We start from the raw sequence: 20650 nt of genomic DNA, 5'->3' as shown, positions 1-20650 counted from the left end.
TTTGGATATCCACATTTAACCGCGCATCTGCCTTCGCCTGAAATTCCTGTCCCATTTGCACATAAATAACGTTGAGTGCTATTAGCCTCCCCGTTATTTTGACAGCAAAATCTGGCCCCATTATCCGCAGTGCGCTTTACTGGCAGCTGGAGGTGGAATACAATTATCAGAGGGTAAAATATTCTCGGATTTCTCAGTTTCAGCTACCTTGACAACCAAGTGATATTTGACTGCATCATTGTGAAAGCAATTTATTCCCTTTGGGGAGCCTAGGACAGAGAATCGGAGCTACATTGTCATAGTGCTATCTCCGCTATGTTGCCGCTTCCTGACTGGGAGCACGGAATCCCAGAATTAACCCCCGTTCTTATCTAGCATGTGCAAATCGGACTTGTGGAAATCGACAACATTCTAGAAGATTTTTGAAGTAGACAACTTGAAGTATATTTTTATAGGAGCTGCAGTTAAATGTTTAAAAAAAGAGGTTGGGTTGAAGTCATTTCAGAAATGTAAACAGTGAAGAATGTTTTTATTATACATTTTCCATAAATGCAAGAAATACAGGAAAAGAAGCGCTGGAACTTGAGCTGGAGATGAACTATTTTCCGTCAAATTACATAGACCTAGCTTTTCAAATGTCATTGTATTATTAAGCCTCAAAATCAGGGGCTAGAAAACTGTTGTGAAAATTGCTGGAAATTCAGTCTATGATTCTGAATGTGTAACTGCCCCACAACAGCTGGAAGGTAGGGCTGGCAAACTGGCCTCTGAGAAAGCTCCCGGTGATCTCAAGACTGCCTTGAAATGGGAGAGGGAAGAACATCAGCAGCTCCTGGCAGAGTCCTACAGCGCAGTTATGGATCTAACACAGCAGCTTCAAATCAGTGAAAAGAACTGGAGTCAAGAGAAGTTAGAGTTACTGGACCGATTTAACAATGAGCAGAGCCGCAGCGAGCAGCGTCTGAAGGAAATGCAGCACAAGATCAATCAGGTACGTGCAGCACTGCTTCTTAATGTGCCCTAAAAATCTTAACGTTTTTAAGGAGCTTCTAATCCTGTGCAAATGTTAGGCCCCAAAAAAATATAAGGGGGTTCGCTAGCTTTGACAGCAGAACTCGCCAGAAACCAGAAGGTACCCGATTGCACCATGTTTCTGGGATTTTCTGGCACGTGTGCCTAGCAAGAACCTCTACCCACCCCTTAAAAGACAAATGTTGTTGTGGGGGAGGGCGGAGCAAGGGACAGGAATTCTCTACACCAGGAGTTCCACTTCTAGTGTAGGGCTGGTGGCCGGTATACCGAGTGCGATAAGATGCACCCACCTCAGGACGGCAGGGTGGGTGTAGGGCATTTAAAGAAAGACTTGCATGTGCATTTATATAGCGCCTTTCACGACCACCGGATGTCCCAAAGTGCTTTACAGCCAATGAAGTACTTTTGAAGTGTAGTCACTGTTATAATGTAGGAAACGAGGCAGCCAATTTGCGCACAACAAGCTTCCACAAACAGCAATGTGATAATGACCAGATAATCTGCTTTTGTTATGTTGATTGAGGGATAAATATTGGCCAGGACACTGGGGAGAACTCCTCTGCTCTTCTTCGAAATAGTGCCATGGGATCTTTTACATCCACCTGAGAGAGCAGACAGGGCCCCAGTTTAACGTCTCATCCGAAAGACAGCACCTCCGACAGTGCAGCGTTCCCTCAACACTGCACTGGAGTGTCAGCCTGGATTTTGTGCTCAAGTCTCTGGAGTGGGACTTGAACCCACAACCTTCTGACTAGAGGCGAGAGTGCTACCCACTGAGCCAGCAGCCAGGATCTTCAATGAAAGGAGATTTTTTATTTTAAATCTTGATCATCCCCCTTACACAGGTGGCCACGGGGCAATTGGCCAGGACCTCAATGGAGGACAGGTGTCAGATTTCCTGGCTGCATGGAGCAGATGAGTAATGGTGATGTGCCCTCCTGCCCCATATACATTAGGTGCCCTTTCGCTGGCCCCGCGAACTCCAGCAGGATCACGGCCCAAGGATTCTTGCGTCTATGTATTCAGCCACCTATCCTATTTGTCCCAGTATTACTATATGGAGATAACTGATGATGACAATAATATCAGATATGCTCAGCGCTTTTTATTGTCACTATTCAAAGAACCCCACTTTTTTAACCTGCTTTTAATTACATGGAATTCTGCAATTTTTAAATTTTGTTTATGTCTCCCTAACTTCTTCCAAAAAAAATCTAGTGTTTTATTTTGATCCCCTTTATTTCTTCTTTGCTGAGGGGGCAGGCAGATGACCGGTTGCCATGCCTATGCCAGGGCTATTCATGAGGCAGTGATAAAGGAAAAAAAAAGTTTTGGCCAAGAGCATCCCTTAACTCCCAAGTTTTGCCTCCCATGGAGGAATGCCTTTTCTCTGCTCCCCGGCTGCATGGGCTAACTGCTGTGCAATTGTGAGTGTAAAGCTGTGCCCTACAACTTCATAATACAGTTTGTGAGAACATCATCACAATCCAGCACCAGGCACTTACCAGAGTGCATCTTTTTCACAGCATCAAACTACCGAAATAAGAAATCTGTTGGCTGAAAGTAAAATCTGTCTCTTCTGTGGGGAAAAATGCCTGTCGTGCCGACCTACTCCAACGCCTAGTTTTTAATTGTATAAACAGAAACATTGGTGGTTTCCCTTACTTTGTCACAAATGGAATATATTCAGCATTATCCACATTTATTGAAGGAACATTTTTAAATTGGACTGAATAAAAGGCCATTCAGTCCCCCAAGCTAATTTCTTCAACCACCATGTATAGTGTATCACGGACCTGTCCTTAATTGTTTACTCTCCTGAGAGAGATGAGACTGCCAAGAAAATAAAGCTTTGTGAAATGTCCCCCGTGGTGAAATAGCTGGGATATTAATGTGACCGTGGCCAGCTATATCCACAGAATTCATTTATGTTGTGTTCCATATGTCACTTGCTCTGCTATGCATATAGTTATCCTCATATAATCTTAATTCCATCTCAAGCAAGAGCTAATTAATTGAGTATTCACTGCTCTTCTGGTGTGATGGACCAGTAATTGACGTTTCTGAGTCTGCCAATTCTTTGTAGATTTAGTTGCATTGCTTGTAAGAAAATATTTTTTTTGAAGCAAATCAGTTTCTAATTCATTATAACAATTATTATGGGTGTAGACTTTCCAAATGAGTGCTCCCGACGCTGAGCACGTATCCGAAATCAGTGTGAAGGTCAGTGTGGGCCGTGCAATTTTCTGTCCATTACAATTAATGGATCGAAAATCATGTGGGATGCACTTGCTTCTGAAAGGCACTGCCATTGTGTGAAGCTCTGTGTGGAGAGCACTTAGTTTATAAAGTCTGTCCATAAACTTATTCAGCATGCTCCACACTTTTAGCATCATTGAAAACTCCCTCTGTTCGCCATGCTCACTATTTTGTGGAGAGATGGCAGTTTGGATAGGATGAGAACTGCTAAACTGTGAGTCGCACCACATCGGGCACAGTTTTTTGGCAATAGTCCTAATATTTAACTGCAATTAGGAGGCACTTCAATAGCTGAACTAGCACTGTGAAGGCCGGGCCAAATGCTGGTTGAGCAAATTTACTGAAGAATGGAGTGTTCTAGCTTAAGAAAAGGCAGGTTTACTGTCCAGGCACTAAGTCTGGTTGCTGGAGGACACACTGAGACTGATTGCCACCTCCCTAGAAGTGCCTGGCACAGCAGGTGTGGGAGGAGGTGGAGATGCAAGGAGGGACCACTCAGCCACCACAGCAGCAGATGTAGCTGATTCAGATGCAGAGCTTTCACATTGCACAGCCCAAGGTGGTCTAGGGCCACCAAAATCCCAAAAGACTCAGCGAGATCCAGCAGCCAAGCAGCACACTTACCCTTCCGCAAGGAATTAATTACAAGTGATGGGTTAGATTTCACATGTCGGAAATAAATCACAAAGGGGCAGCACCGTGTTATATCAAACTGACAGCATTCACACGCCACATAATGGATGAACTAATTGCATTGCACTTAATTTGAACATTGTGCAGCATATTTATTTATAATTATTTTGAATAATAAGGGCCAAGGTGAATCTCACGGTCATTTGGCTGTTGTCTGGAGATCTTCCTGAAAGAGATGGCATAGGTGTCGCAGCCTCCTTAGGCACATTCTACTGTCCTTCCCAGATAGCTGTGCATGGTACAGTAGACCTATAGTGTAGCAGTGAGGCCTGATGGTATACTTTGCGTGCCACCTGACAGCCTGGGCAACAACTTTCCTGCCCTGAACAGGAAATACTTGCTAGATAGACTACAGACAGACCTGCAGTGGAGTTGAGACTAAAAGCAGGAATGCGGCTGTGCTCCTGGCCATTAGAATCGGGTCCTTCCAGTCAGAAAGTAGCAATTAGAAGGCCCTGAAATCTAAAGATTGTCATGAAGGCAAGGGTAGAAACTCTTAACTATCAAATAAACCGAGTCTGATTTTCAATCGAGCTGCCCCAATGCCTTGTTTCTTTTGGGGCCGGCCTTTCTTCTTGGGGCACCCAGCAGTCAGACGGGAAGCTGGGCATATCCCTCCCGCCTCGTATCCATGATTATGCTGACACATACTCACTTGTCGTATCTCTGGGAATGCAAAGGGAATCCCAACGTAGATTAGTGGGGGCAGAGACCTGGTATAATGGGCCCCTGCCTCTCTTTTTTCCTCATCACTGTGCCTGGGAACTGAGCTTTACCTCGGTGCTGCAAAAAGGAAAATCTCCTCTCCTACCTGAAGGATATGTTGAAATTGTGTGTGGGAAAAGGAGTAAAATTGTGACACGCCTTTTACTACATTAAAGGCGTCATGTAAATGCAAGTTGATTTGGAGAATGGAAATTTTGAATTTAAGACACACAAGCTTACAATGTAGATGGCGAGAATGTAAATGTGTTTCTGCTAGATTCAGCACATATTTGAGAATTTTTTTCTTGTAATAAAAAATGAGACTTTTTCTCATTAACGACTTGTTTTGAACTGAGATTTCTGAGGATGCAGTTTTGTTAGTAGCTCGTTAATTATGGAGAAAAATAGACATTGTCTTGTTTATCATTAACAGAGACATTAAATTCCCCCAAGTCACATGATTTTGGATAAATTGAATTCTCGCAGAAGCTTGGTGTGTTTTCAGTTCGTACCATGATTTGCATCTTTTTTCCTTCTTAAACCGGATTTTTTTTAAATAATGAAACCATGGTGGAAAATGTCCTCTGTGCACTTTCTAAATGGGTTCACAATTTAGTTACACATAGCATATGAGGGAAGTCTTACACCCCCCCCAACCCCCCTCTGCTGCATGTAATTGTCGCAGCAACTACATCAAGCAGAAGATCAAAGACCTGCAGTGTCCTGGGGACGTTGGTACAAAGAAGGGTGCTATTGTCAAGCTAGCACAGGGAGGAGGTGGTTTTTCTCGGACATTAAGCTAGAGTGACTTGCAGAGACAGTCCGTGTATTTGAGGAAATTAAAATGGATTCAGCAGACCCTGCAAATTCCCACATAATTGTTTACAAGTCACATTCTTTGTATTTTTCAGCTGCTGCAACACAGGAAAAATGAAAAGGAAACTTCTGATGAATTAGAGGCTAAGGGAACTAATTTGCAACGGTAAAAATGGGCTTATCTGTATTTTTCTGAAGTATCTGTTGCCAAGCAAGGAATTAAATTGTAATTGCAGTAAAATTTAGCCTAAAATAAGCTCCAGTTGGCAGTTTCTTTACTACTTTTCCAGTTTTCCTATATAATAAGTTTTGAAGTTTGATCACAGTACAAGTTAGCTACTTTATAGCCACATTTTGTTTCCGTTGAACTGGTTCTTGGACAAAAAATTTACATTTCTGGTGCATGGGATCAGGAGTAGGTCATTTACCCATCTTTGCTCCATATTCCTTAATACCTTTACCTAACCAAAATCTATTAATCTTTGTCTTGAAAAATTCAGTTCACACAGCATCCACAGCCTTTTGGGGGAGAAAGTTCTAGATTTCTACTACTTTTTGTGAGGAAAAAGAGGTTCCTGATTTCACTCCTAAATGGCCTAGTTCTCATTTTAAGATTATGCCCCCTTGTTCTGGATTCCATCAGAGGAATTTGTTTCTCTGTATCTACCTTATCAAATCCTTTTATCATTTTAACCAGCTCAATTAGATCACCCCTCAACCTTTTACAGGAACAATAGTGGTCCCCTTTGTGTTAATTAAAGGCAATGAGGTATTAATTGCCCTGGATTGAGGAGTGATGCTAACGAGGTTGAAGCAACCCTTAACATTGACCCAAACACAATACATTTCCCTGTAGTTCATTCCCTCCATCACCACCAACCCCACACACTTATAGATGAATTTGTTCTCTATTCCCCTCATACGTACTGCACCCGCCTCAGTTAATTTACACCTGGTTTTCACTGGCACAGGAGTTTAGCCTTGTTTGGGATTCGCAGTTGATGGGACTTTTTATGACTCGTTCCCTTTTATAAGAACGGAACAATTTGTCATCCATTATTGATCATTGGCCAAGAGAAGCCCCTCCATGATTGAGCCAGTGAATTTGCATTTTCCAAAGCTGTAAATGTCTGCACTCTCGTGGTATATTAAAATATTACAGCGAAAGCTTTACCACCCTAACTAGAAAATAAGTAGGGTTGGTACTCTGGCTTGTTCCAGTGGGTGATGTGGCCTTAGCCCTTTATTTCACAAAGGGAAAAATAACTCATATTTTCAAATGCATTATTTTTAGGGCCAAATCCGTTTCTTCCATGTCCGAGTTTGAGAGCTTGTTGGACGCATCTCCATATTTACCTCCCACCACTGCACCCTTGCCAAAAAGTTTAAAGGATCTTGAGGAGCTGAACAACAAAAATTGGAAGCACATGAATAACGATGGTGAATTCTTACACGAGAAATCAGAAAGATCATTAATCGAGCAGTCAAATGTGGAAATGCCTGTAATTTCATCTTGGGACTTCACCATGGCAGCAAATCTGGTTAACCCACATCTCAACACAAAACAAATGCAGAGGAGTTACACAGCACCAGACAGGACCGGCATTCGGATTTACTACAGTCCACCAGTAGTGCGTAGGATGGATGGTTCTTTGGTTCAAAACAATGAAGGAAAGATTATGATTGAACCAGGTTTCCTGTTCACCATGGCAAAACCCAAACAAACTGAGGATTCAGAGCTCCATTCAGAGAACATGTGCAATGGGTGGTTTAATAACTTTTCCAAGCACCGGGATCTGCTGGAAAGTGGCACTGGAGAACATCCTGTTTCCGTTTCTGCTACTGCTGCTGGTACTGGGTTTCCATCTGCTCTGCGTGATCTGCAAATATCAGGTAACATGAGTGACGACATGAAGGAGGTAGCCAATTGTGTCAGAAATGTTATTTGTACAAGCTCATTGGAAAGGAAGGTTAATGATACTGCAAGCCAGACTATTGGAGTTATCAGTGTGGGTACCCAGACCACCCGGAGTATTAGTGTTGGGCTGCAGACTGACAGTCCGAGATCGATCTCCAGTAGTCTGCACCGGTCGTGGGCATCAAGAGGCTCCTTGCTGATGCCAACCCAGAGTTCCCGTAGCAAACAACTCTCTTCATCTTTGGAAAAGGTGCCGACTAAGTTTGAGCGTCCTTGCTGTTCACCCAAATATGGCTCGCCAAAGCTGCAGAGAAGAAGCTCATCAAAAATAGATCATACAAGGGAGCGAAGTCCATGGGCCATGTCTCATAGAGGACAGAATGAGTCCGCTTGGGCTAGGTCAACTACTACGAGGGATAGTCCAGTGCTTAGTTCAATCAATGATGGACTGTCCAGTTTGTTTAATGTTGTTGAGCACACATCTGGAAGTGTCGACTCAGTTTGGAAATCAAGCCAACATGAAACAAAAGCAAAAAGCGATACATCAAGATATGGGATTGTTCAGGAGTTTTTCAGGAATGTGTGTGGCAGATCCCAGAGTCCAACAAATGGAGCTGACAAACCATCAAAAGATCCAGTCTCTGAAGAAAGTGTCAAAAAGACAGATTTGTCTGCTCCACTGGGCCATGCACAGGTAGACGGTGTTTCCCGAATTGTAAACAAAAGGCTTCCCAAGCAGCCGAACAAGGAGGACCAAAAACCACCAACACCCTCTCCAGCCCAGGGAGCCAAAGATCCAGACACACGGGATGCTTGTGGAGCTTCTGGTCTGTTTGAGGTAACCGCTTTAGTAGGAGTTCCATCTCATTAAAATATGTCCTTAAATTATTTTTAAAACTCTCTACTCTACAAACGCTAATATTAAACAGGAGTCTTCCTGTTTTTCTAAATTAATATGAGATTTCTGGACTAGCACAGAAGGCGGCCATTCGGCCCACTGTGTCTGTGCCGGCTCTTTGAAAGAGCTTTCCAATTAGTACTTTTTATAGATTTATAAAAGTCAAAAGTCATCTATTAATGTACTATTGCCTACAAATAAAATAAGCTAGCAGAATATACCTTTTCATACTTGCTTGTTGTAAACAAACTGCATGTTGTTTGTTACTATACAGATTAAATTGAATTAATGAAAATCAATTGGGTGTAAAAATATTGAAGAGTGAGTCAAGGCTCCCGATGTGGAACCTTGCTCATGAGCATAGATTTGGTGGGGAAAATCAGGAGCTCTGTGATTCGGACACGCTGACCTCTGTGCTCCCAGCAAGTGGTGCTCCGCACTGGGAGCCTCGTCTCACAGAATTTACTTTTAAATTGCTGTAGGTTGGTGGCCTTTCCTCTCTGGAACTTGGGTAGAAATTAAGCCCAGACTGATGCGATGAAAGACTCCTCTGTCTGGTGATCGTAAGAGTCCTATGGGCAATGAGTTTAGGCAGTCTCAATCCCATTCCAAATGGATATGAGCCTATAACACAGAAACTGTCCCTACTTCAGCACTAATTGGCAATATCACTGAGAGGACATGGGATGGCTAGTGTGGGAAATGAAGAAAGTTTCATTTTTGGGGGCGTATTCTTCCGAGGTTGAGGCATGTTATGGAGTAGAGTGGAGGGACCTTTATTCTGCCCCTGGCGGTGCTGTTTCTCACCTAGGGATCTATGATGCTGCCAATGAGTGCCTGAAATGGGGGGCATTCCTTTCCCCAGCACAAACATCCCTCATCTTAATGAGCACTACATTTTTGTCTGCTAATGAAATTGCTGTTGGTGATATTAGCATTACTTGTACGGTGTTTCTCTGTCTGCTAGTTTAATACAAGCATGAACACATTTATTTTAAATGGGTTAATACCTCTGCAAAAATAGCAGCTGTAGAAACATCATGTCAGCTTGTTAAAGCACTTAGTCTGCTATCACTAACAATCGTTTCTAGGCATAGATTTTGAATTAACATTTAAGAAATTTCTACCCTGATTGCAAAAATGTTTATTAGGCAAGATTTACCTTTTGCTCAGCATGTAAATACTGACGTTGAATTTCATTCATGTTCTTGTGCAGGAAGCATCATGTGATTGTACATCTCAGTCACTCACCTCCTGCTTTCCGTCCAGATCGTCAGCTCGCCATTCATTATCACAGTGTAAATCACGCTCTTTGCCTTCAGATCCCAACGTGTCGGATGAAAAATCAGGCTGAATAGTGAACTGTGCCACGTTCCAGGGCAAGGAGACAGCTCTATGTGCTAAAATAATCTCTGCAACTTTCGCTTTATCTGACAGCATAAGTGAAATTCTAGGAGATGTTTAGAAAAGGTATTCAGGTTTTATTGTCGTGGTCACTGTAGATTGCAAAAATACAAACTGTAGAGGGAAAGCAACCTAGTGATTGATTTTTATCAAGAAAATCTGAGAGTTCTAGGTTACAATGCTTAGGCGGTTGAGTCATTGCTGTAATGGCAGTGCATAGATATTCATACAACAGCAAGACTGTTTAGCTAGATTATGACAAATGACAGTCTCTACTTCTTTTGGCAAACATATCCTCCCATCTCTGTGCTGCTTTCTTCCAACTCTCATTTGTGATCTATAGATGTGTCTGGGGCAAGAGAGCTGGTTAGGACTTCAATCGCTATATTGCCCCGCTCCACAAATATATTTAACTAAGAAGGAATAAATACTGACAACACACGTTTCAAATTGTACATTTGGAAACCTGGAGAGATTCCATTCACTGATCATCTTCAATTTAGGTGCAACATGTTAATATGTATAAAGATTAATATAAACTAGCAGATCTCCTGTGGCATTGCTGTCAGTGAGTCAGAGAATATGGAGGAAGAAATTTGACTTGGGCAGGGAATATATGTCCTCTGAGTAGGTTAGGAGAGAGTGATAGAGGGTTATACGCCCCACTTGATGGTCAGTTCTAGTGAAGTCAGTATAACAGGCGGCCGAGTCGATATCGCCTGTTTTGCACTATTGCTCAAGGCAAATTTCTACCCCATTCTGTTTTATAAGCTATAGATGTGTCTGGGGCAAGAGAGCTGGTTAGGACTTCAATCGCTATATTGCCCCGCTCCACAAATATATTTAACTAAGAAGGAATAAATACTGACTTTAAGGAAACAGACTTGTAAGTGTTAACTAAACATGGGTGCAATCTTAGTTCAATAGGGAGCTTGGCAGATGGGAAAGTACTTGCAGGCTCCAGGTCATTGATTAGCTTTCTCTCTCATTTTCAGAATTATTTTGCATCTGTAACAAAGTATTTTGTCTGGTGGGTGATAAATTGATTGCAGTACTTAAATAAATCCCCACATTACTTCTGGCCTAAGAGCTTGGTACACAAGTAGGACCAGTCGTTCATTGCTGTCCCTGATGATGCACTCCATCAGTAAAAAATATTTTTAAATGGAAATGATTAAACTGGAAAAGAATAAATCAATATTTTCTATATTATAAAGAATGAAACAGTCAGCTGTGTGTTACAAAGCAGGAACGCCTCTTGTAGTTGAAATAGTGTAAAGAATCCACTTGAGCTTCACTTTCATAATTTACACGTCAGAGCTATTTCACATGTTATTGCTTTGTGACACACTGCATGCTGTGTATTCTGTATATGTTCCAAATGAATTGCATTGTAGGCTGTGCAATAATCCGAGATTACTGGCATAAAGGTACTTGGGGAGGAAAAATGACCAGTGAAGACTATGGCCTAGAAATTCGACCGCACAGCGTCCGCTTTTCAGGCGCTAAACCACCTCCTAAGCCTACAATATAGCAGGCAGGAAGCGAACGCTCATTGTCAGCCGGAACCGCGCCACCCATCATATTGGTGTAGACAAAAGAAATTGACATCAAGGGCCCACGCCTGAAACGGGTGCTGGACTCTACATATTTAGATATAAGCAGGAGTGCTCCCCCATAGCCCACATTAAAACCACGCGGGCGCCTGTTGGCCACCGCTCTGAGTTCTTTCCGCTGGTGAGCTGCCTGAGAACCCTCATTAGCTGTCCACAGCTCAATGATCTTGAGGTCTGCGGCCCACTATCGCCTGCGCCTCAGGCCGCTCTGTTAAGGAGCAGGTATTGTCCCCGCCCCGTTTATGGGCACGCTAGAATTTCTAGGCCATTGTTGCTGTTTTTTTCCTCTAGTTTTGTATTACCCTGGATGTAGTCTTAAAAAAACAAATTCTAAGGGAGATTATTGCACAATGCTTATAAATAGATTGTACAGAATGCTGCATTTCAGCATTGTTGAATTAGGAGGGAAATGTTACTTTTCCCTGTACCTGAGGAATGCTCAGAACGAAAGAAAAGGAGTAGGGACCTGTTACATCAGATGATGACCTCCCACACTACGCAACACCAGGATTCCCTCAGCATCCCAGATGGGCCTGTGCCTGAAGTAGGCCTAGGCCCAGCATAACCATCCGAGTGAGGCAGGAGGGGCCTTCATTTTCCTGATTGTCCAACCGTTGGGTGCCACAGCACAGGGATGCCCAGAGAAACCAGGCAGGCGATTTTCATCTGCTGCCAGCTAGTTTCTCACCTGAAAAACCAGCTGTCGGCATTTGAATATCTGGGTGGGGGTGGGGGTGTCATCTTTACCTCCCGTTAGATGTCCAGCACTCACCTGATGCAGTGAGCGGCCTAACCAGTGGGCTTTATAGGGGCCACTGGTGTTCATTCATAAAACAGCCCAAAGCCCTTTATATCGCTTCTTTTTGTGGGGTCAGGAGAATCAGGAATGCTCCTCTTGTCCTCATTAAAAATACTCCAGCCTGCCGCCAGGCCATGTGTGGCCCCCCCCCCCTCCCCCCAGATTGGACTGCTGGCTAACTCCACAACCAGCGAGCTCCATTGGACTCCCGATTTGGTGCATGCAGCTCGCCGGTCCATGCACATGAGCCCCCGGACGCAAAATGGCTCTGGCCTCACAGCAGCAACAACGGGCTGCCAGCAGATGCACTCTGGTCCCCTCCCCTCCCCCCCCCCCCCCCCCCCCATACCCCCGACCACTGGTTTTGTACCAACTGTTAGAAGAGGCCCAATCCTACTGTCTATCTTTATAAAAGTACTATATCGGGCGTCATTTTGAACAGTAGCCTGGGGGAGCGAATCGCACACCTGTCATAGAACCCGCACAATTTTTTTGTCCCTTTTGATTTCAATGGAATGAAATTTGTTCAAGTTCTATGATCGGTTGCAGATCTGCCCCACCAGATTACTGCCCAAACAACGAAGTTGAAAGTTGCCCCCATTCTATTTTGTTGATTATATTTCTCCTTGCTCCTCCCCTGCTTGGTATCTACTTGATTCACAGTATCACCAACTGAGAATGAGGCCGAGCCCCTTCCACGTGTGTATCTGTTTCTCATTCTAACAGCCTCTCATTCCCTTTCCCAACATCTCTGCTTCCAATTTCCTTTCCTAATTTATCTGCCTATCTTCCTCTGTATTTCTTCTCCTGTTCCCTCTCATAGTCTTGTCTGTCCTTCACTTCCCCCAGTTTGCCTTGCCTTGCCTTTCCTGTCACATCACTGTGTCTGCCTCTTAGTCTCCCTTCTGACCCCATTCCTTTCTGTCTTCTGTATTCCCTGTTCCTGTTGCTCATCTCAACCTGTCTGCCTTTCATAATCCCATCCACTCCTAGCTTCCTCAGGCTGCCTGTTCCATTCTCCTCTCCCAAACTGTCTGCCTTCCATCCTCTCCCAATCTATTTTCCTTTCATTCTTCATCCCACTTTGTGTACCTCTCACTTTTCTTCCCAACCTGTGCCCCTCTGGTATTCCTTTTCCATTTACCTCCCAATCTGTATTTTCTTCTCATTTGCCCTTCCAATGTGACTTTCCTTAACATTTCCCCTTCCAATCTGCCAGCCTTGCTTATTACTCCACCTCCTCTGCATCCTTTGGCTCCTCTTCACATTACCTGCCCCAATCTGGCTCCCTTTCCTATTACCCCTCCCAGCTGGTTCCCCTTCTGATTGGCGCAGTTTAAGTTTCCTTCTCATCTTTCCCAGTTTGTTTCCCCTTTTCAACACCTTTTCCTGATTTGTCCTTCCTTCCCATAATGCCTCCTAATCTGGCTCCCATTCCCACTACCCTTCCCAATCTAGCCCCTTCCATATCTAGCTACCCATGTCTGACTTTCGCATTGGCCCTCCCAATCTGGCTCATCTTGTCATTACCTCTCCCATTCTAGTTCACTTTTCAATTGCTCTTCCTTTTCTGTCTGGCTTCCTTCCCAAACTGGCTTTCCTTCCTATTTCCAGTTGCCATTTTGCCTTCCAACCTCCCTTTCCCATTATCCTGATCAATCTTTCTACCTACTTTCCCTGCCAGTCTGTTTCTCCCTGGTTCCCTTTTCCATTGCCCCTTTTGATCTGTCTCCCATTTCCTGTCTGTCTTCCCTCTACCTCTGTCTTTTCCTGGCTTTCTTTCTCATCACCCCTTTCAATCTTGCCCCCCCCCCCCCTCGCCCCCCATTACCCTTCCCAGACTGGTTTGCATATCCATTGTCCCTTTCAATATAGCGCTTTTGGCTTTCCTTTAAATTTTTCCTAGTCTAGCTCTGCTTTGTTGTCGTTCCCTCCCCAGTCTATTTCCCATTTTCAGTCTATCCTGTGTTCTGGCTGCCCCTCCCAATATGTCTTCCCCTTCCATTCCCATTTACCCTCCCCAGTCTGGTTCCCTTCGTAATCCTTGTTTGAATGTGTATGTCTCATCCCCCTATCCCTCTTACACCCTTTGTTATTGCCCTTACCAAATTGTCTGCCCCATTCCCTCCCCCTCCCCACATCGTCATCCTCTGGCTCCATCACATTGCCCTTCTGTTTGTTTCCCCTATCATGGCCCTTCTGTTTGTTTCCCCTATCATGGCCCTTCTGTTTTGGTTCCCCTATCATGGCCCTTCTGTTTTGGTTCCCCTATCATGGCCCTTCTGTTTTGGTTCCCCTATCATGGCCCTTCTGTTTTGGTTCCCCTATCATGGCCCTTCTGTTTTGGTTCCCCTATCATGGCCCTTCTGTTTTGGTTCCCCTATCATGGCCCTTCTGTTTGTTTCCCCTATCATGGCCCTTCTGTTTTGGTTCCCCTGCCAATGTTCCTTCTGTTTTGGTTCCCCTGCCAATGTTCCTTCTCAATCTGTCTCTCACTTGTCTTTCTTCACTTACTTCTCCCAATGTGGTTCATGTACTGAGTTGGCGCCTTTTCCCACTTCCCCACCCAATCTAGCTTCTGTTATCCTTGCCCTATTTGGCCTCCCTTCTCGCTACTCCCAATCTGGCATATTTTCCATTCTCCATCCCAATCTGGCTGCCCATTTCTCCTATTACTTTGTCTCTCCTTCCACAGTCCTCATTACATACTCTTTCCATTGGCTTCATTCCTATTGTTCATCCCAATCTGGCACCACATCTCAGCCTAAAACTTCCGTGGACCCTGGCGACAATGCAGCAGAGCAGCACTTCCACCCACCACTTAGGCTTCCTCATGATCCCATCCCAAATACCAGGAATTGGATCATTGAAGTATTTGGGATGTTTACTCTGCACCAGCAGAGGTGTCTGCTCCACTTTGCCACAGGAAACTAGGAGTGGCTTCCTGCTGGGATTGATTGCCATTTACCTTCTCCACTGTAGGCCCAGAATGGGACCTACACCTGCTCTCAGCAGACATAGGTTCTGCTGGGCCTATCGGAGGCACTTCAGGCAGAATTCCTGGGGTAGCCCTGGAACACCTCCAGAAACGTTCCTAAACTGATGTAACTGGGGCAGGCCGAAATACCCACCCTTTCTACATCAGGAGGAAACCTAAGAGTGGTGGAAACCTGATGGAACCAAATTGCAACCCCGCCCCCCCAACTAGAGTTCCTAACAGCGGGAGTTTTATGCTCGTGCATCCCTCCAATATGTTTCTCCTTGTTATTACCCTCCCAGTCTAGCTATCTTTCCCATGTCCCTTTTCAACCTAGCACTCCTTCCCCTTAACTCTTGCAATGGAGCTCTGGTTCCTAGTCTGTTGCCTCTATTCACTCTCTTTCTCCATCCCTTGGCCACTTCAATTTAGTGCCCATCCCAATATGACTTTCCTTCTCATTACACCTCCCCATCTGGCTCCCCTCATCATTACTCTACCCAGTGTTCCTTTGATACTTAACAGAACAGTCTGTCTTCCTCTGGTGGCCATTCCCCCTTGTAGTCTGGCCTCCTTCCCATTCTCCCTCAAACTGTTTCTAGCTTCCCTTGTTATTTCCCCTCTGTGTCTGACTCTGTGTGGCTTCCCATAATGATTACCCTGCCAATCTCTCTTGCCCTGGCTCCCATTGATACTTGCCCTCCCACTCTATTTACCTCTGACTTCCCTTACTAGTCCCCATTGTAATCTGACTCCCTCTGGCTTCCAATAATGCTTACTCTACCAATCTGGCTCCCCTTTCTATTACCTCTACCCATTTGATTGTTTCTGGCTTCCCATCATGTTAATCCCTACCAATCAGCTCTGTTCCCATCCCTATTACCTCTCCCATTTTAGCTCCCCTTGTCATTGCCCCTTCCAGTCTGACACACTCTGATTCTGATGATGCTAACCATTTCTCTTTTTCGTGTTCCCTTTCCACTACTACTTCCACTGGCTTCCTTCCTATTAACCCATCAAATCTGGTTTTCCTGACTCTTTCCCCTCCCTATCTGATTTCTGCTGGTTTCCTTTGCCGTTGCCCTTCCCAATCTGTTTTCTACTGGCTGTCCTTCCTGTTGCCCCACCCAATCTGCCCTCCCATTCTAACTCCCTCTGGCACTCCTTGTCGTTGCCTCTCTCCCTCTGCCTTTCCATGATGCTTACTCCACTCAGTCTGGCTTCTCGTGATCCTTCTCTTTTAATCTGGCTCCCTTTACCATTACCCCTTTCAGTGTGACCTTTTCTGGCTTTCCATGATGTTCATCCCTACCAGTCTATTTCCCTTGGCTTTCCATGATGCTTACTCCCACCAATCCACCTTCCTCTGGCTTCCCTTTGCATTACCCCTCTAATCCTGTCTTCCCTTGCTGTCACCCCTCCCACTCTACCTTGCCATTGTCGGGTTTTCCATTATGCTCACCCCTCTCAATCTGGCTGTTTTTCCAGGTTCTCATTCCGATTTTTGGCTTCCCTTGCCATTACACCTCCTCAATTGGTTTCCTTCCCAATCTGGCTTTCCCCTAGCTTTCCACGATGCTTCTACCAGTCTGTCTTGCTCTGCTTTATTTCCCTTTCCAATCTATTTTCTTCAGACTTGGCACAGTAGTAGCACTCGCACCTCTGAGTCAGAAGGCCATGTGTTCAAGCTCCATTCCAGAGACTTCAATACATGAGCTTGGCTGACAGTTCAGTACAGTATCAAAGGAGTACTGCACTACGTGACGTGCCATCTTTCAGATAAGGTGTTAAACTGAGGCCCCAACTTCCCTCTTGGGTGGACGTAAAAGATCTCGTAGCACATTTTTGAAGCAGAGCAAGGGAGTTCTCTCGCTGTTCTTGCCAACATCTGTCCCTCAACCAAAACCACTAACAACAGTCATTTATCTCATTGCTGTTTGTGGGACCTTGCTGTGTGTAAGTTGGCTGCCATCTTTCCATACATTGCAACAATGACTACACTTCAGAGGCTCCCTTTCTGCTTTCTTCTCCCAGTTTGTCTTCTCCCCTTTCCTTTAACATTCTCAAACTGGCTTCCTTAGATGCTTACCTCTCCCAATCTAGGGGCGATTTTAACTTTACCCACTTAGATGAAACCGAGCAGGTAGTTAAAATTGCCTATGGGACTCGCCCACTGACATCCCACACTGATCCCGCAGGTTCTGATTTTAACCCGCTCTTCTGCGCAGGCAGAGGGTCCTTCTTTAAATATGCTGCTTGGGCTCTAATGACATCATCGGGGCCGACTGCTATTTTAACCAGACGCCTGTGGGAGGAAGTCATTATGGCTTTCCCACCAGGATAACCTAGCGGGAGGACCAGTCGGGGCCAGAGAGGCCCAAAAAAGTAAGTCATTTTGCTTTTTATGATTCCTTGTGGGGCCAGAGGAGCAGGATTGCTTCTTCAGGCCCAACATGGAAAGTTTAAGCCTCCCCTGCCCCAAGCTTCTCCCCCCTCCCCCACCCCACCCCGAATGCGAGGCCCTCCCAAACAGCCTCCCCGTGACTTACCGGAGTGCCGGGGACTGTTCTTTGGTCTCCAGCGGTGGCCTCCTGCCACCCAACATTGTGCTACCGCCTCCTGCCAGTTGTAGGCAGGTGATTGACTGAGGCTATGTAGATGAGACCCGGGAGGTAAAATCTCCCAGGCCTCACGCTGCCGAGGTAGGACGGTTTGCCACCTGCCTCGGCCCCTTCCTGCTCGATTCCTGCCCCGAGTTACTATTGGGGCTTCTGTCTCCCCCTTCCCCATCTTCCCATTACCCCTCCTATTCAAACACTGCTCCCCACTCTCCCTTCTAATTTGACTATCCTCAACACTATCCCTCCCCATCTGGCCCTTTCTTGGTTCCCTTTCCATTTCTTCTCTTTATTCCCTTTGTCCTTCAGTTTGGCTGCACTTTCCCTTATCCATGTCAATCTGATTCCTTTTTTCATTACTCCCCTTATCTGGCTTCTCTTCCCTTTTCCAACTCAATCTGTCTGGCTCCTATTACGCTTCCTACCCTAATCTGTCTCCTTCTCGGTCATTCACCCACCCCAATATATCTGTGTCCATTGTCTACTTTCTAGCTGCCAGTGTAAGTAATTAATGCCCAGATAGTGTTATGGTTAAGGTTAGTCACTTTACTTTTTCCTTTTGATATCTTTTTTAATGCAACTGGTGGTGAACATACTCTTCACGGTTTGCTTTCTGCACCATCTTCTGAGAGAAGTGATTTAATTATGTGTAATGTCATATAATTTGAGAGACTCGGCATTGTCTAGTCTAGTTACAGTCGATACATTAGATATTAAAAATATCAAACAGGAGTAGAACATGGACTTTACCACTGTTCACCAGATGTTCGCTAATAAATCAAAGGCCATCGTTTCAGTTGGATGCTGCATCCATGTAAAATTGTATTTCTACACAGTCACACAGGGAAGGCTCTCATTATGTTCAAACTTTATTTTAAGAGTTTTAGTTCAAAGTTTAGGGAAATAAAAGGGCAGTTAATTCTGACAACCACTGCATTTTAAGACAATTTCACCCGATTAAATCAGCCTTTACCAATCAATCGGACGCATTTTGCATATACTATGTATCTGTTTTAGATTATACTTTAATTGTCCCGTGACTGCACGTAGTCAAGAATATTGTTGGATTTATAGAGCTGTGATTTAAGTGACTAAGGTGAGAAGGGTGTAGTTACAAATGCTCTTCTCAAAGCAGTGAGACAACATTGAGTTACCTGCTCTTTCCATGCTTTACTTGATAAAAAGTTATTAATGTATATCAGTTTTATAAGCTTCATCGTTTTCTATGTCTTTGTCGTGTGTATATATGAAAACTATTTAAACTCCCAAATATCTGATGGTCATTTTCAATCCTTGATATATTTAAGTTTTTTAACATTAGTATTTTTTAATTTTTGTAATGTAAGACTAGATTTTTAAATGTTTGTTTTTAGGTGACCTTTTAATATAAAAAGTTCAGCATATGTTTGTAAAAATGCCTTTTAATTATTTATACTGTTCATAGAAAAATAAATTGTGTATAATAACTGAAGAAAAACCTATATCTAGGTCTTTGTACTTAGTTTATGCGTTCGAGAATGCAGGGGAGATAAAGGACCGAGTGTTGGCATAGACACACTGGCTTTTGGGTGGACGGTTTTCAAACTCTAAATTATTGGAAATCATTATAGAAATATGTACTGATTATTTTTGTTTTATTTAGCATTTGCTGGGGAATATGAAATGCTCTTTTCTATACCTTTTTCTGAGTTTACATTCTATGCACAAAATTCTGTATTTTTTGAAACTGTATAGTACAAACTGACTTTTAATCTGCAGTAGGAACCGTTTCCAGAGCTTAATATTTCTGTATATGTTGAAAGAAAAAAACGGAGTAAAGGTTTGTATGGACCTCTTGTTTGTAGCAGCGTTTACCCCAAAAGGATAACGAATTAATATGTTATAATTGTGGAGGAGTCATTGAATTCTTTTTGGCATTTCTTTAGAACCAATTACAATGAACTGTACCTGAAAATGATTTAAAGGCCCACCCAAAGGTCATTCTGGCTATGCCAGAGTTTAACAGTCTTTGTACGATGGCATAATACTTCACCTGCATGTTTTTGCTTGCGCCATGTCCACAGTACTTGAACCCTGTCATCTCCTTGAAACAACATTGAACCAAGCAATATGGTTAATTCGAAGCTGTTGTTAAAAGTGATTTCCAAGACATGTCAATTTGTGGTAAATTATTTAAACTGCCTGTAAATTTCAAACAGAATGAGGCTTGTTTGCAGAAACAAGTTAAAATTAATTTAACATTTTGCTGTAATTTCAAGAAAACCGTGCAACATAACAATGAAGTGTTTACAATTTGTTTATTATGTATTAATTGTTGTGTTCTCTGTGAAATTTGTGGTTAATGTTATTTTGATGTCTTGGGAAAACATCGAAGACGCATTCTTTAAAAAGGATAGAAACCTTTAAATCCGGGTATTTTGGAGCAGAATTTGAAGGCAGCTGCTTTATAACCATAGATATTTCTGGTTACATAAAGAAAAAGTTGCTCAGTTCAAGGAGTTCACAGTGCAAGAACTTATACCGATGTAATGTGTTTTCTTAATAAAATATTCCTGTTGAAAATCAAGTATTTTGTTTTTATTAAATGATTTTATTATTAGGAATGCTGGAATTTTTTCTCCACACATTTATGAAGCCTGTGTTCTGTCAGCGGGATTCGGATGTTTCTTGCTGCAGTTTCTCTTCCAGAAATGAATGGTCTCAGTGAATCTGTAGACAGGAAATGTCCTTTTTAAAGGGGGATTTCCAAAATACAAACCTTTTGCTCACCCCTAATGTGTTACTATCCTTTTAAAATCTTGGATACTGTAAATATGCTGTACTCATTTTAATTACTATTGCATCATTTACCATTCCCCTCCTAAAATATATATTTAGATGTTTCTCAGTGCAGTGGCAGGCTGATTTTTAGTCAC

At 43.6% G+C, this 20650-nt stretch overlaps 1 protein-coding gene across 1 annotated transcript in view; it reads left to right on the top strand.

Annotated features, from left to right (window-relative positions):
• mtcl2 (microtubule crosslinking factor 2) overlaps window positions 1-20301 on the top strand; it is an 87700-nt gene extending 67399 nt beyond the window's left edge. Inside the window, exons 11-14 of the mRNA XM_086005545.1 lie at window positions 740-991; window positions 5601-5671; window positions 6800-8261; window positions 9538-20301. Coding sequence (XP_085861671.1) covers window positions 740-991; window positions 5601-5671; window positions 6800-8261; window positions 9538-9675 — 1923 coding nt within the window. The 3' untranslated portion in view covers window positions 9676-20301. The remainder of the gene's footprint in view (window positions 1-739; window positions 992-5600; window positions 5672-6799; window positions 8262-9537) is intronic.
• The last annotated feature ends 349 nt before the right edge of the window (window positions 20302-20650 follow it).

Source organism: Somniosus microcephalus, chromosome 13 (assembly GCF_052327205.1).
Source record: "Somniosus microcephalus isolate GS21.2 chromosome 13, FLI_Smic_1.0, whole genome shotgun sequence".
In the NCBI taxonomy this organism is placed as follows: domain Eukaryota; kingdom Metazoa; phylum Chordata; class Chondrichthyes; order Squaliformes; family Somniosidae; genus Somniosus; species Somniosus microcephalus.
This window is presented reverse-complemented; position numbering and strand designations above follow the sequence as displayed.